Source organism: Pteropus alecto, unplaced genomic scaffold (genome assembly GCF_000325575.1).
Source record: "Pteropus alecto unplaced genomic scaffold, ASM32557v1 scaffold276, whole genome shotgun sequence".
Lineage (NCBI taxonomy): Eukaryota > Metazoa > Chordata > Mammalia > Chiroptera > Pteropodidae > Pteropus > Pteropus alecto.
In genome coordinates, this window is record NW_006438074.1 from 7,160,784 (window position 1) to 7,185,381 (window position 24,598).

Here is a 24,598-nt window from a genome sequence, read left to right on the forward strand (position 1 = left end):
AAGGGTTGCAACATAGTCAGTCCTTTAGGAGTGGCACCCTGGCAGGTATTCCAAGATGCATGTCCAGAGGAAAGGAGATGAGGCTACTTCTCCGGTATGGTACGAGGGTTATTGTGGGATCTGGGTGATATGCTCATTTGCGGATGTGAAGCAAAGAGATGGCTTCTGTGAACCATCCCAATACCTGTTTCTCAAGGATCAACACCAACTACACCATTTAGAGTCCCCTCTCCAATGGGAAAACCCTTAAGTTAATACTCTGAGCCTGCCCAATGTCAGTCCTTTTCCAGGGCCCTCTACCTAGGGAGATTTTCACACTTGGAATTATATCTTTTTTTTTTTAGACTTAATTTTCCTCTTTAGAGATTGCATTACCCTAAAGTAGCCTGAATAAAGTACCTTACCTTGGGCTAGGAATAGAGGTGGGATAGGATGGGGTGGGATGCCAAAGGGAGGAAGAATAGCTCAGGATTGCAGATTATATGACTATTTCAGAAGCCAGCTCTCTCTCAGAGAGCTTTCAGAAGCTGTGGCCTCTGACAAATGGTGTACCTTTCCATGACACGGTCTACCCAACTGTGAAACAGCCAGATAAAACACTTACCTCCATGAAGGGCAGAGAGGCCTATGGGACACTCTGCAAGTGAATAACCTGCCAAGCACGCAAAGGAGGTTGGGGAATGCAGCAAAAAACTGTCAAAGCATCATCGCAACATGGGCCCCAGCCCCCATTTCAGACCCTCCCCCATTCAATCCAGGCTAGAGAGTGAGGGGTGGGAGGGGAAGAAGGCAGGGAAGGGGCACCAGCATGCATTGCATCACATTCCTTTCTTTTGCTTCTCCTCCCCACCCACCAAGGAGTTTCCACATTTACAGGTCATTGTGTGTGTGTGTGGGCTGTGGGGGAGAGTGCAGGAGACAGTGGGAATCAGTAAATCATGAGGGTCATAAGAAGTTGAGACTGCAGCACTGCCCAAAAGGTGGGAAAGGAGGACTTGGAAATAAGCTAAGGCTAAGAAGGCAGAGATGATACCGAAACAGGGTGAGAGCGAGAATACAGGAGGGAAAAGAATAAAAAAAGTCTGTTGGTCAAAAGGAAGAAGGAAAAGGGACGAAAAAGGGAAAGAAAAATATAGTTGCTTTTTGTTGTTGTTTCTTTTCAGTTTGTTTAAATTTTTTCTTTCTTTTTGTTGTTTTATTTTGTTTTGTTTTGTTTTAAAGAATCTCACACCTGATATTCCACGTTCCATCCATTTCGGTTCACCAAGGGCAATGAAGAAATTCTCTTGCCTTTCGTATTCCTCCTCATCTACTATTTTAACCCTTATGGTTTTCCTGTAGGGACAACAAGAAAGAGAGTGTGTGTCGACTGGGTCGGCAGATTGGTTGGTCGCTTGGAGCACAGCCTTTAAAATCATCCCCCATCACTCTTGGCACATGCAGCTCAGTCCCGCCATGGTGGCTTTGACAGGACTGTGGTGGATTGTATTGTTCTTATATTTAAAAAATGGTCTTAGGTTTTCTTGTCTCCTTGATCATAGTTGTCCTTATGGGTGAGAGGGAAAGGGAGCCAGGGGGACAAAGAAAAGTGGGCAAAGGAAGGAATTCAGGTGGACAGCAGGGGAATGGGAAGAAAGAAGGAGTTGATGGTGGGGAGGAGTTGTTTTAGATCCTGCTGATGGTTAGTAGGAAGTGAGTTGGGCAGCACATTCCATTGGGTGTCACATGGTAACAGTAGCATTTCTTTGGGCAGGTAAACTACTGGTCCATTGGGAATAACCCAGGGCCCTTCTACAACAGGAAATATGTCAATGGTACCTAGCTAGGGACTTGTTTCCTTTCCTTGTGTCCATACTCACTTCTAATGTGAGCCTCATAAAGAAAAATTTTAAAGGAAGGTATTTACGAGGAAGGGAAATGAGATAGATAGAGAGAGAGAGAGAGAGAGAGAGAGAGAGAGAGAGAAGAGAGAGAGAGAGAACGCAAGGAAGGCAGAATTCTATTATCTTTCTCATTCTTTATCTCACAGGACTTCTGTGGTGGAAACTAAAATACACATGTATTAACCACAATGTGATATAGGACTCCTTTAATATTTACAGCTGATGCACTCCTGGGGAAGTGTGAAGAAAATAATATAAATCATCAAATTCTAAATCATCTTTGGACTTCTGTCATTTCAGGGCGATGTGTCCCAAAGCTGGCCTCCTTTGGTACTGATTATCAAGGGCCCAAGGGACGATGCGACGGAAATTTCTGTTCATTACTGGGCATCTCAGCAAAGCATCGTGTCTTTTAAAACAAATTATCGGGGAACCAAGTGTTCCTTGAAAATCACTCCCCTCCAAAGACTGGCATCAGGCTGGCTCAAGACTATCATCATTGGAGAAGTTGGTATGTGGGCCTGGATCTCCCCGTGTGGCTTCTCTTGGTCTTACATGAAACTATATGCAGTGAGGTTGGTGGGTACCAATACTGAACCCTGATTATTAATTCTCTTTCTGTCACTTTCTCTGTCTCTCTCTGTCTCTCTCTCTCTGTCTCTCTCTGTCTCTTTCTCTGTCTCTCTCTGTGTCTTTGTGTCTGTGTCTGTGGTTGGCTTTCTCTCTCTCTGTCTCTCTCTCTCTCTCTGTCTCTGTCTCTCTCTCTGTCTCTTTCTCTGTCTCTCTGTCTCTGTCTCTCTCTGTGTCTCTGTTGTCTCTCTCTCTCTCTCTGTCTGTCTCTCTCTGTCTCTTTCTCTGTCTCTCTCTGTGTCTCTGTGTCTGTGGTTGTCTCTCTCTCTCTGTCTCTCTCTCTGTCTCTCTCTCCTGTGTCTCTCTCTTTCTCTCTCTCTTCCCCTTTCTCTCCCATCTGGGACCTAAATGCTTTCTAAAGGGCAAAGAAATTCTAACAAATGGCCTAAAATGTCTAATCAGAGTTTCTGCTATATCGATCCCATTCTAAAGACAGGCTCAGCTTTGCCATCTATGAAGTGGTAGATTGATCTGGGTTGGTTTGTTGGGCACAAGACTTGTGTGTATTTGTGTGTGTGTGTGTGTGTGTGTGTGCGTGCGCGCGTGAATGCGTGTTTTAAGAGTACATTTTTTAGTCACCTTTCTGGCACTTTTTTGGACAACTTGCTTAGGGGAAAAGACAAAGCTCACTGTTGTCAAGAAATTTTTTTCAGGAATTTCTCTCTAGGCCCCAGACCCTGGGGCTGTTACGAGATATGAGCCTGGCTTGTTTTTCCACTGCGGGGACTCTGCTGTAGGATGAGACCAGCTGCTCTTATATTCCTCCATGGCCTAGAGGAATATAATTGAAAATTCTGCCAGGGAAGGAATGTTGCCTCAAATACTAGCAGCTCCCCGCTCCACAGTATCATCTATCCAGAAGAGGATTTTCTGACTTGCTTATTAGAAGCCTGAGGTGTCTGGGGTTATTTAAGTTGAAGGCAAAAAGTCCATCTACTCTGAGGAGTCCTGTGACTTCTTGGAGAAGCTTCCACTCAGGTCAGAATCCTCTTTCCCAGGAGTGTTACTCTCTGCCTCCATATTTAGATGCTCATCATAGGGAAAACAGAGTGCTGCAGGTAGGTCTTTGACTTAGACTTGGAATTCAAAGCTGTACTTTCAGCTCAATCAAGGTCAAGAGAAACACACCTTGGTAGCAGGGATTTGGCAGATAAGATGGCTCCTAAGGCCTGCTTTTGGGGAATGGGATGAACCACAAACAGAGCCAAAATCTAAATATACTGACTGTCAAGGCCCAGAGACTATAAGCCTAGCCCTGAGAATAGCTGTCCTATGGAAATCTGTGCTGAGAGCCAGGGCGAGTTTCCAAGTGCTGTCCTGCCTGGTGCTGTACTATCTGGCCTTTTTCTTTTCTGTATATTAGGCCATTCAGGAGAAGCAGAGAGCCTCGTATACGATACTCTCAGGGCTGTGGCTGGCACCCTCTCTTTCTTTTTTGCTCTTTCTCTCTCTCTCCCTCGCTCTCTCTCTGTTCTTCCCCATATCCATTTCCCCATCTTACAAAATTACCATTGGCTCTTGAGCATCCCTCTTATGGATACCATGTGACAGGCTGGCAGATGTTAGGACACAGCTGGGAGCAAAAAGAGGAGAGGGAGAAGTGAAAAGAGAGAAGGAGAAAGGAAACAAGAGAAAGTGAACCGAGAGGTAGGAGGAAGAGGAGGAGAAGGAGACAGATCGGAGAAAGGAAGAAACAGAAGAGGAGAGAAGCACGTTCATGTTAGTGTGAGGACAGGGTACTACACCTTTCTGAAAACTCATTTCCACCATGCGGGGGCCCATCAGCTCAATGAAGTAATTCTTGTTTTTCTCATACGCCTCATCATCAATTACCTTGATGTGAATTGTTTTGCTGTGGATGGAAAAATAAGTATCATAAGCAAGGAGTAGAGTGGAAGGCAAGCCAGCCAGCAGAAAAAACAGGAAGAGGAAGAAACAGTGAAAAGGTCCAGAAAGGTCAAGGTTTGCCCCAATACCACAGGGGCATGGAGGAGGGAGGCCGCCCCGGTCCCCTTGCAGACTCACTGGGCTCCTTCTGGGCTTCTTGTGCCTTCGTGGCATTGCCAGACTTGAAGACTAGAAAGAGCACAGGCTTTATAGTCAAAGGTTCTGGGTTCTGATCCTGGATGTGCTATGTGAAACTCGGACAGATAATTTAACTAGTATACAAACAGGTTGACTAATGCTTATACCACCCCAGGGCAGTTCTGAGAGCAAAGAAATAATATATACATATAATGGCTCAGACATTTAGGTCCTCCCATAATATTTACTTCCACATCCTTCTTGCTTTTGGGACAAGTGAGAATTTTATTTTTTAATTTTTCGACTTTTAAAATCGCTGATGTTGATCTGAAAGATGGCTGAGGGCAAGTTGGCCTGTGGGAACCTTGCCTGGAATAGCAGAAGTCACATAGCAGTGACTTTCACAGGGAGACCAGGAGGACCGTTTGGCTCAAATCAATCCTGTAGAAGCCGATGTAGGTCCATATACCCCAGCCCCCACCACCCACTGCTTCAAAAACGAAGACTGCATCCTGTCACTTGCCACACCCCTCCCTCTCCCCTCCCCCGCCCTACACACACAGAAACACTCTGCTAGGCACTAAGATGCGTGCTCAGCTTCCAAAAGGCTATAATACTTTGGCCTTCCTTCCTTCAGAGCAGTGGCACTGGTAATGGAGACTGATGCCTGGGATCAAATCCAGCCCCCACCTGTCATTAGCTAGGTGACCGTGGGCAATGAACTAAAACTCTCCAAGTTTCATTTGTAAAGTGGAATACTACTCCCTACTTCATAGTGTTCTTAAATGAGATAATGAATGCATTGCTTGGCAGAATACGTGTTCCCTAGGAAGTGTTTAATAAGTGGCAATAATTATTATTAACGGCAGTGTGGCCTGTTTGATGGTTTGAGAGTAACATATATGGGAATCTGATCATCTCTAGTCATTAAGTCAGAAAATAAGGCGAAATCTATGAACAGAACTGGTGACCCAAGAGGTGGAATGGGCTGATAATAGAAGTCAGGTCAAGAAAGGATGGGATAAAATAGGATACGAGATCCCAAATGGGTTATCGAGGGGCTTGGAATGTGAAGGGCGGTAGCGTGGATGGCAGCTCTCATATTCTCCTGAAATCTGGCCTTGTGCCCCTGTCAGCGACAAGCTCTGGGCTGGAGGCTAGATAACTCCCTTCCAGGTCTTAAACACTGGGAAAGTCCTCAGATATGCTCAAGCCACAAATGAGGCCCATTTAAATTTAGTCAGAGTCACCAGTCAGGTCTTGAGTTCTCTTTCCAAACTTACTCTTTCTTCCCCATTTCAGTCAATGGCACCATCATCTGTCTAACTATTCAAGCCCAAACCAGGAATCACCCTTGATTCCTTCCTACCTCTCATCCCTCCTCCCCTGCGTTCACTTCTAACCCTAATCCATTTAATTCACCACCATCTTTCCTTCTGATATCAAAACCTAGATCAAAACCATTACTTCTCCCTTGGACTTTGCAGTAGCCTCCTAAGACATTATCCTGCTCCTGCCTTTGACCTCTTCCTGCAAACCCTTCCCTGCATAACAACCAGAGTTATCTATTAAAAATGCAATCCAGCTACAATCATAATACCTGTAATTGGCTAAATACAAAATCCTTATGCAGCCTGTAGGGTCTTGTATGATCCAGTTGCTGTTGACCTCACTGACATTCTCCCCATTTTTGCGAGTCCCAGACAGATTGGTCTTTTGGTTCTTCAAATCAACCCTTTCCCATTTAGGGCATCATCTTTGCTGTTTTCTGTGTCTGGGTCTGTGCTGATCCTCATCCTTTGAGTCTCCACATATATGCCACCTCCTTGGAGAGGCCTTCCATGGCCATGCTATCTCCTTGGATCTCCTTCCTCCCCACCATCTCTGCCTCTCCACTGTGAGTCACTTTCCACCATGTCCCACCTGCTCGTCCCCTTCAGTGCACTAATCACAGCCTGAAATTAGCTGGTTAGTTTATTAACTTACTTGTTTATTGTCTGTCTGGCCACATTAGACTATACGCTCTAAGAGGACAGGAAACTCGTCTCTTATTTGCCGCTGCAGTCCTAGTGCCTGGCACAGGGGAGGTCCTCAATCATGGCTTGCTGAACGACTAATTATGAATTTCTAACATACCCGAGGCTTCACGAAATCAATATACTCTGCTTTTTTTTGCAGTAAAAATAAAACTCACTAGGGACAGAAAGTATTTTGAAGGCTCTTTTGATAGAATGCCTAAGGATTCTCAGTGGGACAAAGAGACCAGAAGCCTAAAGTCATTGAACTACACCCTCAGCTTATTAGCCCATTCTGTATGTCCTGTCAATGGAGAACTCTCCAACAACAAGCCGGGATCGAACTTGTGGGTTTAGGCTAGGGCTTTTGAACCATATGTCTCCCCTATTCCCAATTCCTCCTTCCATCCCAGTGGCAGTTACTAAATGGTCATGGGGTCAGCCTATCCCAAGCAGCTGCTCCTCAAGCCAGTAAATGCTTTCAAGGCTCTAGGGTCTGCCCCTGCCCCACCCCTGAGCCTGCTGCCAAAGCATGCACATTCCCAGCTAGGACCTGGCTGTGTTGCTTGGGAAAGATGCTCCCAGGAGATCTCTCACCAATAACCCAGAAGGGATTAGGGAACACATGTCTGGGCTTCCTGGCTGGCCTCTCATCAGAACGTTCCTTTGCACTGAGGACTCCCAAATGCATATCAGGTCTCTGGTCCTCAGGGTACTGAGAAGAACTGGTCAGAGTCAGTTTCAACGTGCCACTGACAGTGTCACAGGCTATGATGGAAAAAGGTAGTTCAGATTGGTTTACAGTTATTTTACCATTTGCTAGTGTTTGCTCAAAATGGGTAACTATCTGATAAAGTAAAGCATGAATGTGTGCTTATTCAAACAAGCCTTTGGGGCGGGGGGAAAGGCTCAAAGTTTCGGCTTGTGGGTGGTTGCCGGGGAGGCTGTGTTAGGATGAATTTCTAGAATGTCCTACCAAAGATGTTCTGCACTAAGCCCTGGGACCTGTCACTGAGGAGATATCACTCCCATAATGTGATATGATATGGCGTGTTAATGGCACAATTGACCTTAAAATAGGGAGATCTAGTGGGCCTGATCTAGTCACATGGACCCTTAAAAGCAGAGAACTTTCTCTGGCTGAAGAAGAAGCCAAAGATGTTCACACATTCATCTCTTCAAAGCATGACAAGGGCTCGACATGCTATTTCTGTTTTGAAGCTGGAGGGTGTCACGTGAATAGGAGCGTATGCAGCTTCTAAGAGGGGTCCCAGGATGACAGACAGTAAGGAATGGGGCCTTACCCACAAGAGATAGGATTCTGCCAATAACCTTAATGAGCTCAGAAGCAGACACTTCCTCAGAGCTTTCAGATAAGAGCCCAGCCAGCCAATGCCTTGATTTCAGCCTGAGTTTCTCCAGGGTGAAAGGGGTAGGCAGCAGCATTTATTGGTTAAATGGGTGAATGAATACCACACAGGAGGAGGACCCCGTGAATTCTCCTTTATACAAGAATCTAAGACAATACACACATTTACCGTATATTCATCACCATGAGAAGAACTTTCTTATTCCACTCTTATTTCAACTGCGAAACATAGGTATTTTCACTTCCACTTTAAAGATGAGAAAACAGATGCTCAGAGAGGTTAAGTAATTTGCTAGTAAGTTATACAGTAAGCAGCAGAACTGAGATTTTAGCATATGTTTCCTATTACTCACTCCTATAGCTTATTTCATATAAGCAGGTGAGTAAACCCTACGTGCCCCTCCCAAGCAGTGACCGCGGGAACCACAGAATTCTCCCATTTAAATGCAGGCAGCACAGTGAGATAATAAGTGGATCTGCTTCTGCATTGTGCTGTGAGTAGGTGACTTCCTAACCCTTTGGCCTTTCCTTGCTAGATACGATCTCTGAATAATCTCTGACTCGATGACCTCTTCCCTCCTGATTCTTACAAAATGACTCTTCACCATATCAAAAAGAGCCCCTTTTCATCATTTCTAAATTTATCCCAGCTGCTCCTGGCCAGCTAATGCTCATAAAACTTCCTTGACCTGCGGCTGTAGAACAGAGCTGGCGACTGAGCTTTTAGCCTTTCCGTAGGAGCTTTCAGAAGCCTCACATTTCTGTGTTTGGTTCTTTTTTTAGTCATTTTCATCTCCCCAGTAGGGCACCAGCAGCCCCAATCTCTTCCCTTGGCAGGCTTCTCGCTCTGAACAGGGCAGAAAGCCCCTCCTACCTCCTACCACACCCTGACAGCCCAGTACTGACAGTCTCCCGACCCTACCAAGGTCTGGGCGAAAAGCTCTTTGTCTCACGAGAAGGTTCATGATGCTTTATGTTCTTCTAAAAATAGGGTCCCTAAAAACAGTGCTTCTCAAACTTCGGTATGCATATATATCCCCTGGGGATCTCGTTAATGCAGATTCTGATTCAGCAGGTCTGGGATGAGGCCTGAGATTCTGAATTTCTAACAAGCTCCCAGGGTTTGCCCATGCAGCTGGTACAGGGCCCAAGACTCCTTGGAAAAGTCTCTCCGACTCTATTAAAAACTTAGGGAAAAGAAGGTAGCTGCTCAAATATTCTTGCCAATTGGGGAAAGGGAGGCTGGATCAACTTCCAGCATTTGGGCTAAAGGTTGGAGTAATTAGGTCCATTCTGACACTGAGAGGGACACAGAGTTGGCTGACACAGAGTTGGATGACTAGTATAATTAAAGGTTTAGAAACCCCATTTCAAATGAATTTCCTAATATTTATATAGTGCTTGCTTTATGCCAGGTACTGTGCTAATATTAATTTAATCCTCATAACAAGCCATGAGGTAAGGACATGGCAGGCAAGGTGTTATTCTCCCTGCATGTATTATCTCATTTAATCTTTACCATAACCAGTGAGATAGGTATTATTTTTATTCCCATTTTATAGATGAGGAACCAGAGGCCCAGAAAAGGTAAGAGACATGCCTAAGGTCATAGCTAAATAAGTGACAGAGCTGGGATTTGAATTCAGACAGTGTGGCTCTAAAGACTGATTCTAACTGCGATCTGACATGTGGATCCAGAGGGGAGTCATCTCCGGGGGGAGAGGGCACCCACCCCAAATGGTTCTGGGGCTTTTGCAAGTGCTGCTTCCCAATGACTGGGGTCATTGGCAGGGAGGCAGGCTTCAACTCTACCGTGTACCATTACATCAATGAGATAAACTGGCTTATAAGGGAATGATCGCCCCATTCCTGGTGATTTTAAAAAGTAGGATGACGACCATTTATGAAAAAAGTCATGGAAAGGATTCCTACATGTTGTAGGAGGTCAAGTAGATGACCTCTACACCCAGCGGTCTGCTAGTAAACTAGCTGTCTTGGAGGGAGAGAAAAAGGAACCCTGATTTGTGGCGTAAATACTTCTACTATAGTCAATTTCAAGCTACTAATACTTTTAACAACCAGCTTGCAAAATTTCTAAACATTTAGCAATTGGTTTTTGTGGTCAGAGTCAGTTTCAACATACCACTGACAGTGTCACAGGCTATGATGGAAAAAGGTAGTTCAGATTGGTTTACAGTTATTTTACCATTTGCTAGTGTTTGCTCAAAATGGGTAACTATCTGATAAAGTAAGGCATGAATGTGTGCTTATTCAAACAAGCCTTTGAGGGGAAAAAGGCTCAAAGTTTCGGCTTGTGGGTGGTTGCCGGGGAGGCTGTGTCAGGATGAATTTCTAGAATGTCCTACCAAAGATGTTCTGCACTAAGCCCTGGGACCTGTCACTGAGGAGATATCACTCCCATAATGTGATATGATATGGCGTGTTAATGGCACAATTGACCTTAAAATAGGGAGATTATCCAGGTGGGCCTGATTTAGTCACACGGGCCCTTAAAAGCAGAGAACTTTCTCTGGATGATGAAGAAGGGGAAGCCAAAGGGATTCACACATTCATCTCTTCAAAGCATGACAAGGGCTCAACATGCTATTTCTTTTTTGAAGCTGGAGGGTATCACGAGAGCAGAAGTGTAGGCAGCCTCTAAAACAGAGCGGTCCCGGGATGATGGACAGTGAGGGATGGAGCCTTAGACCTAAAACCACAAGGGATAGGATTTTGCCAATAACCTTAATGAGCTCAAAACCAGAAGCTTCCTCAGAGCTTCCAGATAAGAGCCCAGCCAGCCAATGCCTTGATTTCAGCTTGCGAGACTCTGAGCAGAGAACCCAGCCACACTGTGCCTGGACTTCAGAGCTACAGAACTGTGAGATAATAAATGGGTACTGTGTTCAGCCTCTAAGTTTATGACAATTCATTACACAGCAATAGCCAACTAATATGGGAGGCTTATTTACTTTATGAAGTCAGAAACTGAGCAAGATGATCTCTTAGAACTGTCTCGCAGTATGTGTTTTGTAATTAGAATACTTTGTCCTGATGGCAGGGCCACTGCTAGGCTAGGTAGAGCAACTTCGTGCAAGGTTGAGAAAAGATACAGTCCTGAAGCTATTCCGTTTGGCAAGGGCAAGATGCCTTCCTCTGGCTTGCGCAGCAACGTGTCAGTGTGCAGGCCTTGGCACATAGAGCACTGGCTGGATTTTAGCCTCCACCCAAGCGTCTTTAAGCAGTGCACTACTGTAAGCAGAGGCCTTCTTGGCAGTCTCTTGACTGAGTCGCTATTCCATACACATGCCTGAACCAACAAGAATATGGGATAGGCTGAGGCTGAGAGATGGATTTCACTAAAAACCTTTCTGCAGCTGAGATGAGTGTGGGTTCAGGTGGATGGGAAGATGAGTGGGCAGGGAGGTACAAAGTGGGAGGAGAGGGTGTTTGAATGTGTATGAAAGAGCATGGTCTTGGCTCCTTTAGCATCCATCCTGGACTCTTCTGATGAGCCCTCTATGACTTGTAGCTTCTCCATACCTATGACTAGCTGGGCTGATCAAAAAAACTCACAGGGATGTGGCTTCTCCTAGGCAAAATGTAGGAACATTTTGTCTCTACTGATAATTAAGACCTGACTGCTGGACATGTCCATGGGTGTACACCCACGTGTTTCAGGATTGATGCTCATTCTGTCCATTCTGGAATGTATGGGATCTGGGATCCTAACTGGGCACTGTAGTTCATGATCAATTCCTTTGCTTTCTTAAATACCTCTTTTCCCAATACGTGAAGAGCTTCATACCCATGGCTAAAGGGAAAAGGGCATTTGAGACAATTATATGATTATGGACCTAGGCTTCAGGATATGGTCAGAGGCAATGTAATGTCAAAAAACCCAAAGGAGCCACTCAGTCTGTTTACCAAAGGTCAGGGGAGAGTGAAGGAATTTTTAATTTCTTAGGAAAACAGTCTTCTAAAGTAAGTATCCTTCCTTTTGAAAGTTGTCATGCCTTGCAGGGCACCTCTACAGGGTAAAAAGATTTTAAATGGCAAATTTTTAGTCTCTCCACCCTTTTATAGAGGATAAAGACCAAACCCTTTATCCCAGGAATTGTAAGCTCTCTATAAGGTCCATCCATCCATCCATCCATCCGTCCATCCATCCATGCACCTATCCATCCACCCACTTATTTATCACAAGCATGTTCCTGCTATCATGAAACTTATAATCTAGTGGTATAAACATGTACAGAAAGCATCCCTTTTGCTCCTTCCCTTTGTTTGCTTATGTGGAATTTCCACGGGGTAGGGAGTAATATTAAGTTTTAAGAAATTTACTATCTCTATAGAGGGAATCAACTTTCTCATACTCTTCATGCAGCTCAAATCAGTATACCACAAACCTCAGGGAGGCTCCTAAGCTTGACTGCTGCTTATGGCCACCACACAAAGATAAAAGTATGTGTGTGCGTGCTCACACACATGGAAAAATTAACATGCTCATCCATTATCTAACTATAATTTTTCTGCTAGTGCAAGAGTGCTCTCATCTATTTAAGCCCAGTAAAGATTTCTTTTCCTTTTTGCTGCCTTGTGGTAGGGAGTGCTTCATATTCCTGATTGAATGTGTGTGCATGTGAGTAGGGGTGTGGTGGGGTGGGGTGAGGGTTGGGAACATTCCACTATACATTAGAGGGAGAATCTGGCCTTCTTGAAAGCAGTCTTTGTAGGAGCCTTGCCTAGTTATTCTTAAAGAAGAATTGAATTTTCAATCCCCATAGCAGTGGGCCTATGCAGGTTTCAGCTCTATATGTGACTCGGTTATGTAAAGCCCTGTTCGAGCACCAAGTTTGCCCTGCTTCACCCTGAGGCAGTTGGTGGGGGAAAGGTGGTGGGAGAATGATTCACAGATCTAATTCTTTCCCTCTTCTAATTTAAGAGGGGAAATTTTAAAACCCCACCCGTGGTCTAGAAATAAAGAGTTTCTGTGCACTGAAGTTGGTAAATCCCCTTCTTAGGAAGGCAGTGAGAATAAGCTATAAAATCATTTTATTTAAGTGTGTCTGCTCCCAGCACTGAAGAGAATAAATGGCTGGCTATCTGATTCATAGCTTTGGAGATGTTGGGTCTCTCTGTCTTGCTTTCTTTCTCTGATGGGGATCTCATTTTTTAAGAATGATTTTGATCCCAGCAGAAAGGAGAGAAGTTTATATTGTATAGACATGAAACTTCAGGTCCATGAAAAATCTTCTAATAATTATGAAGAGAGAAGAGCTGGCTCCTAAGAATTTGAGTCAAACACAGTCAAAGCTCCTGCCTTCCACCCTAACTCCCTGTCCACTTGACCACCTGTAAAGCCCACATTTCTGGTGGCTAATTTCTAGAGATCCCAGTGAACAGCAAGTCCAGGGCTGGGTGGAGAAAATCCTTCAATTAGTGACTTAGCTACGTGGAAGATTAGCTGATTCTACAGATATTTTATTGACTGACTCGACCAGGGACTAGACTAAGGCAGAGCTGCCGCACTGCACAACTGCAGTGGGCTCTGTTTACGTGGAAGTCCATGGGAAGGCTTTATGTGGGGTTCTGCAGTGCAGCGGCCCTGGATGAAAGAGCCGCATACGAATTACATGTCAGCCATCGTCATCGCTTGGGGCATGTTGTTTTGTGGGTTCCAAAGGAGTTGTCAGAAATATTTTCCTTTGAGACTTCTAGATGATCTGTTTTCCATTCAGAATTCTTCTCTTCTAGAAGCCAAATGGCAGATTCTTATTTTCCACTAACTAGAGACAAAATGGGGCCCAGGCTCTCAAGGCTTAGAGCTAGGGTGTAAGTCCTAGTCCCCACTCAGCTGCAAGAGTGCTGAGCGCTGTATCCTCTGCTCTACTGTGAGAATCCAGCCTACTGCTAGTCAGTTCCACAGAACTCAGTGATTGGAGCAAGAACACAGGAGGCAAATTTCCTGGGGAACAGAGAAACTAAAAGCAGAAGCTGAGATTTCCATAAAGGGGAGGGGGATGGGAATTCTATTTGCTTTGTGTTTACAGGTATGAAGTTCTTCTGATGGTCAATGGAAGAGGTTGATATAGTGAGCAATAGATCCAGGCCCAGGCCCAGGACAGGGCACGTGAGGGCACAGCAAACAACTCAGTAATCAAGACGAATACGATTTGAATGCGATATTTTTAAAAATCGGAATTAATGCAAAAAATTCAGGATGAACAAAATATCGAAATTTTACATGAAGACAAGACCCAAACCGGCACTTGCATGACTCACCCCGCCCAGTCCTAATCCCCTCTAGTGGTCATTTGGTGCCTGTGGTGTAATGGAGAGCATGTTAGACTAGAAGGCAAAAGACAAAGACTCGAGTGTGAGTTCTGCTGCTGCTTCTTACTTGTCACCTTCTCTAACTCATTTACCCTCTCTGAGCCTATACAGGGAGGACGAGAGGATTTTTCTTTCTTGGGATTTTTCTGAGTCATGATATGAGCTAAAAACCACAGCCCTCGTGTTTGGAAACTGCAGGTCTTACTCAACTGACTGTGTGTGTATGAATGTGTCCGTGTGTCCCTGTGTATGTGTCTCGTGTGTGTGTGTGTGTGTGTGTGTGTAATGTAACTAGGACTTCTACTTCACCCTCCAGAGAAACCCCATTAAAGCTTTCAGGAAGCCAGCCAACTTCCTCAGCCTTTCAGAATCCATCCCTTCATCACTGCCCGTCCTTCACCTGGCCCTCCTCCTCACCAGAGGAAGCACCCACTCTCTTTCCATAAGCAGATCTCTCTATTTTTAGACAACAGGGCGGAGATGGAGAGAGTGGGATGTCTTTTCTGAGGACCTTGCCTTTGAACTGTGCTCTGAGCAGATGGCAGCCAGTTCTCTGTGGCCCTAGCTTCTGCCTCCCTGGCTTTGTCAGGTGTAGTCCTCCTCTCCTCTCTGCCAGACCACCCTGCTTTAACCACTGCCACCTCTGGCCAGAACCTTTGCAATAGCCACCTCATTTAGCTCCTTGCTTCTGCTTCTCTTGCTCTGTTACAGTTTATTCCCTTCCGAACAGCCAGAATGCTCTTTAAAATGCTTTAAAGAAAATCATAACGTGCTGCTCTCTCACTTAAACCCTCAGTAGATTCTCGCTGCACTTACGATAAAATTAAAACTGTATCATCTAGCCCAGGAGTTCTGAAACTTTAGCATATTCACAGTCATCGAGAGGGCTTGATAAAATAGGGACTGCTGGGCCCCATCCCCAGAGTTTCTGAATCGGGAGGTCTGGGTGAGGCCTGAGAATTTGCATTTCGATCAAGTTCCTTGATGATGCAGATGCTGCTGGTCCAGGAACCACACTGAACACCTGACAGAACCTGCAGAGCTCAGCCGTGCTTGGCTCCCAGCTCACTTTCGACCACTCTTCCTCCACCACTGCCCCAGCTGTAGCCTTCTTTCTGTTTTCTCAAATGAATCAACTTCATTCCTCAGATAGTCTTACCTCCAGGTCTTTTTTAAATATCTCAGGTTACATGTTACTTCCTTGTCCACCCAATCTGATTGGCTCTCTAGCTACTTACTCTCCATCAAATCACCTGTTTCATTTTTATCTTGTTTATTTATTTGTTTATCTGTGTTAATCTCTTTCTGGTCTGTTTTCCTCACCAGAACACAAGCTCCTTGAGAGCAGAAACCATGACTGTTTCATTCAACAGCACTTGTACAGCACTCTGGCACATAGACAGTACCCGATATGTATTTGTTCAATGAATGAATGAATGATTAATAAATATTACTAGGCGGTGAAGCCAGAATTTGACCCAGACACTGACTGCAGAACCTAACGTAACACTTAACATGTGATCGTACTGGTAGGAGTGCTACGGCAGACACGGGGCTGGTCTCTATTCTTTCCATATTACTCCCTTCACTGTGCTGTTATTGGGCTACCCTTACAAAAAGATCACTTAATTATTCCCCTTTCCCATCCCAAACAAATCTAGGCTCCTTTGGCCTTTAAAACATGCATAAAAGGAGTCACCTTGGCTAGAACCTGGTTCCGCTGTCACTTCAATTATTCAGTCATGACTTCAGTTAGGCATATTCTCCATGATTTCTTCTGGCGACAGATGCCATGAAAATAATCATCCGCTCTGTCACTTAGTGGTTAAGAGCATGGGCCTTAGGGTTGGGGATATCTGGATTTAGTACTTAAGAGTTTTAGGAAAACTCTTACTCTCTGTGAAACTCACTTTCCTTGTATGAAGATGGGTGCAACAATTAAACCTATCTCATAGGGTTCTGAGAGGATTAAATGAGACAATGCAAGTAAAACTCATGGCATCGTAACTGGCATGTAATAAGCAGTCATACAGACAAAGATGAATACCATATTATCTCACTTATATGTGGGGGAAAAAATGAAGTCATAGGTAAGAGAATAAATTAGTGGTTGCCAGAGGTGGGGGGGGGGGTGGCAAAATGGGTGAAGGGGGTCACAAGGTACAAACTTCCAGTTATAAAATAAGTCCCAGCAAATCCTCTTCTGGGTATCTATCTGAAAAATTTGAAAACATTTATCTGTCAAGGCACATGCACCCTGATGTTCACTGCAGAATTATTCATGGTGGCCAAGTCGTGGAAACAAACTAAATGCTCTTTGATAGAAGATATGGTACCTATATACAATAGAATATTACTCAGCCATAATAAAAGATGAAATGCTGCCATTTGTGAAAACATGGATGGACCTGGAGGTTATCATGCTAAGCAAAATAAGTTAAGACCCATATGATTTCACCCATGTGTGAGATATAAAACTGAAAGCAACAAATGAGCAAGACAAACAGACTCATGGACACAGACAACAGTTTAGTGGTTACTAGAGGGAAAAGGGATTGTTGGGGGGAGGTGGATAAGGGTAAAGGGAATCAAATATAAGGTGACAGAAGGAAACTTAACTTCGGGTGGTGAACACACAAGGCAATATATATATGACGTATTATTGAGCTGTACATTTGAAACCTATAAACTTTACTAACCAATGTCACTTCAATAAATTTAATAATAAAAAAGATATGTCCTGACATGTAATGTACAACATGGTGACTACAGTTAATAATACTGTATTGCATACTTGAAGGTTGCTAAGATAGTAGATCTTAAAATTTCTCATCACAAGGAAAAAAATTTGTAATATGTGTAGTGATGTATGTTAACTAGACTTATTGTGATCATTTTGCGATATATACATATATCAAATCATCATGTTGCACACCTGAAACTACTATAATGTTACATTTCAATTACATCTCAATAAAATATGTAAAAATTAAAAAATAAGCAGTCATAAATGTCACTTAATTTGATGATGGCCTGTTAAGTTCTAACTGGAGCAACCAATAAAAAGATGATCAACTCCTTAGTTTCCAGGATAGGGTCCAAAGAGGCAAGATAATTGGGAGTTTGACAAGTGCTGGTTTGGAACCAAGCAGGGAATTTTCTGAACTCCATGGTCTCGCCTGAGGAAGAATTACAGATAAACGGGTGTGCCTGGAGAGGGCTTGTATTTCCTCAATGTCATTCCTCATTTTCATATCACTGCATATTGACCTTGGCCTGTCTTAGGAAGTCTGTTTGGAAATGGGGATTATCTTTCTCCTGCACCTGCTGCCCCATGTTAGCTGCATGACTGTCAGAGGGTGACCTTCTCTACTATTCAACACTGCTCTTTGTTCTCTCCTAGGGCGGGAGCTCAGAGGGTGGTTACGGAGGCAATTTCTTTGCATGTTTTCATCCCATGGTTAGAGAAGGGCCTGCAAGGGGCCTATCTGATCTCCACGTGGGAGTATGTGTAGAAGAACCACTGGTACCAGTTTGTTCCTACGAAAGGCTCCTCATCCTTGGAGGAGGCGAAGTTCTCCATGAGAGGTCAAGTGGGTGGAAGCAGCATTTGAATTCACTTCCTTCTAGCTTGATCCTGGCTGCTCTTGTCGACAGATAAGCTCCCCATCCACACCCTTTCCTTTTCCCAGAGATGCAAGAATCTGATTTTGTAGTCCCAATCTGTGCCAATTTCTAAAGCTCCTTTCACACCCTGGCCCTACCTCAATGACTTCTCCCGAGCTATGCTTTATTCTTTTTGCCAGGCGGGGTGAAGTGGTGTTGAGTCTGTTTCCCTTTCATAACACATCTGCCCTTCCTCATTTGCCACCCCTCACCCTGGTTCAGGGCCAGAAGAGCTGCAGTCAATACTTATTTTGAGTATGACATTTGCATATTCCTGTCTTAGTGGTGTAAATAAAATGAGCTTGGGAAAGCCTGAGTTCACAGAGAGGCAATGGCCAGCTGACAGCAGCCAGTCCAGAATGCCTCTGGACCCTCAGTTAAAAACATTTTTGTCTATACTGCACATCCATAGGCTGCTGCCTTTCTGATGGCACGCAACAGTCGAGCAGAGTCATTCACCTGAAGTGGAAGGTGGTGACACTTTGGGATGATAAAAGAAAACATAACAGTGACAATAATATAATATCTTTAAAATTCTGTATCTGCCTGGAGGACCTTTAATCAAGGATTTCAAAGCACATTCCCCTGCCCATTCATGCATACCACAACCCTGGGAAAGAGCTGGCAGGTCCGTAGTAGAGCACTATAAATAGAGTGCTGTAGCATTATCTTTAACGGGAACACTGTATTTAGACAGCATTTTTCTGAAGGGCTCCACACACTTTATATTACCTAATCCTAGCTCATTCATACAGCATCCCCCATATTTGCTGCCTTGCAGGGAGTTCGGAAAAGCTTTGGATCCACAGAAATTCACAACTTTGAGGCCTACTCCCTTCCCGCCTGCTCCTGCGTCATTCACAGGCACTTCCCAGTGCTGCTCCTGCTAACCCTAAGGAGCCAAGACCATAGCTTGACTAACTTTGCCTACATATCACACACTCAGTTTGATGCCACAGACACCAAGGGCTATAGGAAGAAGCCATAATACATTTCCTTACTGTCAGATTGCATTTGAGTCTAGTTTGTTGGGTTGTAAAAGCCTCGTCTGTATGGCTATCAGATAGACTTCATAATTATTATGAAGATACAAGGCAGAGAATGGGTTTGTAGAGGGCACTGATCACACGGGCCTATGGTCCAGGCTAGGACATTAGTATGGTCTCTCTATTCACCTTGAATATGCACATCACCTTTAAAACTGACCAAGTGGATTTTTTTATTTGTAAGAGCTTGGGCATTTCCCTTCCACTTATACCATCAAGAAAGTGATGTTCTTCTGTTTTGTACTTACAGTACATGTCGCAGTTGTAAAGAATCATTCAAGCGTGTAACTATTTCCTTATTTGTCTTCCCCACTGTCCTAAGCTTTACAAGGACTGAGGTTGTATTTGTTTCAATTGTCTCCATATCTCCAGAGTTAAGCACATGTCAGATGCTTAATAAAAATATTTGTTGAATGAATAAATGAGGGAATGAGTGATGGTATGAACCACAGTGAGCATTCTCTGGTTTGATCATGCCCCTCTTGCACTGGTTTAAGTTCCATTTTAGGGCATTATATCATCATGCCATCACATATCATCATGCAATCTCACCAACACTCCCCCTCATGCTTCCCAGCCCTTGAGGAGCACACAGGTGCTACTTAGGTAGAAGCCATATATTTGCCCTTCTCTCCTCATCCCCACCTCATTAGACCTAGTTTCATTCAAAAGTTTAGTGGAGGTCTGGCTTCCACTTATTTATTTGACCTTCTCAAAAAACTCAGCATCCTCAGCAAACTTTCTCGCCTACATCTGTATATGTGGTATGGTAGGAAAAACACATCAACTCTGGGGTCCCAGAGATGTCAGTTAAAATCTGAGCTCTATTGCTTACAGCTGCATGACTCTGGCCAAGTTCTTAGCCTCTTTGAGCTTCTGTGTCCTCATCAGTAATACGAAGAAGATAGCATTCACGTCAGGTGGTGTGGGGGCTAAATGGGCAGACAGAGTCCGCAGGCTCAGTAAATGGCTGTTCCCTGTCATTCTCTTCTATCCTCGACCCTTCCTTGGCTCATCCCCCTTCCTGGCTGCCATTCATCCTTTGGATGCTTCTAGCTGTCACCCCCTACGTTTTAGGCTCCATGCTGGAAGTGTTGACACTCGGACTATATTTAGATGCCTTAGCTCTTTTATTTTTTTATACCGCTGTGTTGCTATGGTGATGGTGCGGAGGGAAGCAGGGAAGACAGCCTGAAAGGAAGGATGGAGCTCAGCCATGAAGATCAGTGGATCTGACTGGGACTGCTCCTGGTGAGCTGGTGCTCCCTGAGGACTCTTGCCTGTGCATTCCATCAGGAGATGCCACCAAGAGATAGGGGGAGGTGCTGCCTAGTTAAGGCTCTTAAGAAAAGAGGAGATAAAAGAGGACTGACTGCTGAAAACTGCTTACTCTCTGGGCCCAGCCACATCCTTAGCTCCTGGAGCCTTCCTCAAACGGTTTTTCTATCAGTCAAGTTAGGAGACAGCATATGAGATTGGGTGGAGGAATGACATCACGATGTTGGAGTCTGGAAGATGCTTAAACTAGACTTCTTCCCAGAAAGAAAGTGTGGGAACTCTTGACCCACTCAGCTCTGAGGGTTTGGAGGAAGAAACAACAAGGCCTCGTGGAGCCATGTTACAGCCCAGTCTTATCGTGGATTCAGTCCACGGGGTAACCAAGTTGCACAAGAGCAGAAAGGAAAAAAGGAAAGGCTCCTTTATTCATGTGCAGAACACCACATACTCACAGGATTTGAATGTGGGCATGGCAGACTCAAAGCTGATGGTAAAAACTTGCACTGCAGAATGATCCAGTGTTCCTAAAGCTGTTACAAATCATTTCACTGGATCCTCAAAATGGCATGGTGTAGGGGATTATCTTCACATGAGGAAATGACACAGAGAGGTTGGCTATTTGCCCAATGTCACACAGTTGGTAAATGGCCTATATATACTCTTACCCTAAACTAACCCATAAACTTGGTGTAACAACTCCAATTAAGCTCCCGTGATGAAATTATTTTTTAAATCTCAAATTATTTCAATTTTTTTCAAATTTTTTTTTGGGGGGGGAACCCTACTTAGCTGATGCTTTGGGGTAATCCTGCATTGGGTAAGTGAAGAAATGTCTCCAAGAGGGTTATTTCCCCAATTCTCTCACTTGCTGCTTCCTGCTCTCTCAGCAGATTGCACTTTTTATCTTTCAAAAATTTATTTACAACCCCCACCCCCCAAAACCCAATAACAAAGGACTACAACACATTCATTATGTAAGTCCTGCCTCTAAGGCAGAGCTGAGGTCCCATGTCCTCCAGAAAACTTCCCCAGTGACTTAGCTAGCGGGGCCTCTTCCTCCTCTGAACCTGGTCCCAATTCCAGTTTGTAGCTACTACTTGGCACCCAGCACCCACAATCTCTGTCTTCTCTCACCCTTATTGTCCTGTGAGCCTCATGGGGGCATGGCCATGTTGTACATCTCTCTGTTTCTCCAGCATTTGGGAGAGTGAGGTTAGCTTGAGCCATAAAGCATTCATACAGGAGTAGGAAGTTGAACCAAAGGAAAACTGAAATTAAAGAAGGCCAAAGAATTGTGTGCACAGAGGGAGGTGAGGATGGGCAGCTTGAATTCACCAGCCTCCTGCGCAATTTCAATATAGGTGGAAATGCTCTTGAATACATTCCTTCCTTTCCCATTTGTTTGATTTCTTCAGATCATAATCTGCTCTACTTATCATTTGTCCCCGGGTCCAGGAGGGATTAGAAAGGAGGGAGAAGAGGACAGGGGCAGGAAGTATACAGGACCTAGCCATAACTCATGATGCGAGCTCATGGGCCAAAGAAAGACGGCTGATTCTGGTTCTAAAGCTTTCATAAGTTCAGATTCAATGTGACTGGGTTCTACTGTTCCATTTTGGAGACTGACTGGGTCCTCTCTCCAGAATTACCATCACCCTCAGATTCTGGCCACATATGTAGAATTTGTTTTCCAAGAATCAATCCATCAAGCCTGGTGCCCTCTGACTGAGATTCTTCTCTCTGGATAGCCCTTTACTGTTTATGAAATGCTCTCCCATTCATGACCATTAGAGAGTTTCTACACTACGCCGTGGGATGGGCAGGGCAGTTATCAGGGACCCATTTTATCTATTGCTGAGAATGGAATTATGAGATGAATTTTTAGGCATCTTGGTCTATTTCCTCTCTCTCAAAGGAAAACAAAACCAATTGGAAAGGTAGTTAGCATATGTCTTAAGTTTTGGAGAAGGAAGAATAAGAAGGGAGCCAAAATTAACTATAGCACCCGTCCGCAGACAATTAACCATGTTTCATGTTCTCAATTGCTTAGTAACAATTTCCAATACCTGAAGGGTAGGAAGTGCCAATACTCCTTTCCACTGGCACTGGGCTCTTCTGCTTTCCTTTTATCCTCACAACAGCCCAGTGAGGTCCATGCAGTTAAAGTCACTCCCATTTGAGAGGTGTGGCAATTGAGAGAGGGTGGAGTGAAGGGATGTGCCTGAGGTCACACAGCTGGTAAACGGTACTGCCTGGATTAGGCTCATATCTTCAGATGACAAGGCCAAGGATCTTTTCAGTACTCTATTATTCCTGCCTATGAGCTTCACCAATCCATACCTAGGCATTCTGAAGGAAACAGAAGCAGTGAATGAAGATGGTCCATTTCAATGGACCAGGTAGAAAACAATATAGGAGAGGAGAGAGCTTGCCATTAGACTGACCTACGTTTGAGGCACGGCTCTGCCACTTACAGCTGGATAACACTGGGAAAATCACTTTGTTAAGTCTCGATTTTCTGGTCTGTAAAAGGATGACATGAGGATTACGTGAGATAACCTGCAAATTGCTGAGCGCGAAATGTTCAATATATACTCACTGCTGTTCTTATTGTTGACAACACTGTCATTAATCACTGAATCTGTTTGAATTAAATGACCCTGAATAAGATCCCACCATACTGGTTATTTTCCAAGATGGTGGTGTCCTTCATGCTTAGACATCCATCTTCTCTGTTTCACAAACTTCCCTATCCTGCTTCCTAAAACTGGCTGTAAAGTTGCTTTTTTAGCATACCTCTATTAAGAGTTCTTTCAATGGTTGTTGTTGCCAACGTTCTGGGGCTTAAGAATAGAAATCCTGTGGGTGGGTGGTTATCTTATCTTTTCACCCTGTTGGTCATTTTTAAGCCAAGCTTAAAACATTTCTGCCTTTTCATTTTTGTCTTACACTCTGGTCAAGTTTCTAGAGAAGCAAGCTTGTCATCGAAGCAATCAGACAGAACACTTAACATTTTCCGCACATACACACTTTCAAAGTACTTTTCCATCTCTCTCCAGTGTTCAGTCTCTAGAGGGAATGTGGTGTCCAGGAGCGTGGCATTTAAGAAAAGGGAACATGGAATATTTTCCAGAATTGCTATATGCCTTATGGGGACTCAGAAAGTATTCACTGAGGAAGAGGAAAAATGGAGTTGAGGAGAGAAATTAAGGACCTGCCTCAGGTTAGAAAACTGGATTGCAGAGTGTGAAGAGTGCTAGGTCTCTAGATTTCTAGAATTCTGTTTCCCAAATGGCACTTGAGGTTTTCAAAAGACAAAAAGCAGTGGAGAAGGAAGAAGATGCCTGGGAAATGTTTACATGTTGTTTGTAAGTTAGATGACAGAAGCGAAGAAATGGCTGGACAAATTGCGTAGTAGGAAGAGAGGAGAAAAGGTGAGTGCTTCTTGGACTTCAGAAATCCAATTACATTTATAACTGGTTATCGAGCATCTATGGACAAAGTACGTGATAAGCATTAGGTTCTGGAGGAGTTACAAACATGAGTAAGACATTGTTTTTTACCCACAAGGAACTTGGCATGCCACAGATCACAAATGTTGAGAAAGAGTGACCTAGAAGCCCTCATGGCCAAATTCATAGCTTACAGATTCCTGTATGTGGCAATTTCTCGGAGCTCTAGTGTTGGGGAGGAGAGTGGACTGGCACTCCATTTTCCATGCACACTGAAGTAAACATACCACACACAAGCAAATAAAACATATAGTAGTAGTAGTAGTAGTAGTAGTAGTAGTAATAGTAGTAGTAGTAGTAGTAGTAGTAGTAGTAGTAGTAGTAGTAGTAATACACACGCAAGCAGATAATAATTTTCTCTTTACTTCCATACATCCTACTTGGGCTTTTTGGTGTTGAAACTGATGAAATATTGACTTGATTTCTTCTGGACAACAATGTTTTTAGTTTGTGTCGGTGATTATTTAGTGTGATGCCTCTGAGGCCCTTCTCTCACGTTTAACCTGCCCGCTTCCCCACCTACACTGACCCACATTGACTGAATCCCTACAATATGCCTAGTACTGTGTTTGACACCTAGTAAATGACAAGCATTTATATGTCATAAATGTTATAGCATAATAAGTCATAAATGTTATAGCATAATAAGATGCTATGCTACACAGAGATGAATAAAACAGTTTCACTCCTCTTCTAGAATTCACAGAATTCACAGAATTGGGGAAGGCGAACATGTAAGCAGATATTTACAGTGCAAACAGTCTGATTTATGAAACTAGGAAGGACCTCAAAGACTATGAAGTTCCTATATGTCCTAAACCACTCATCACTTAATAGT

At 44.0% G+C, this 24,598-nt stretch overlaps 1 protein-coding gene across 1 annotated transcript in view; it reads right to left on the reverse strand.

The window, feature by feature from the left end:
* Positions 1-24,598, reverse strand: part of SLC8A3 (solute carrier family 8 member A3) — a 101,718-nt gene that overhangs the window by 14,907 nt on the left and 62,213 nt on the right. The window contains exon 2 of the mRNA XM_025049140.1: positions 1,232-1,335. Within this exon, the coding sequence (XP_024904908.1) occupies positions 1,232-1,335 (104 nt within the window). The remainder of the gene's footprint in view (positions 1-1,231; positions 1,336-24,598) is intronic.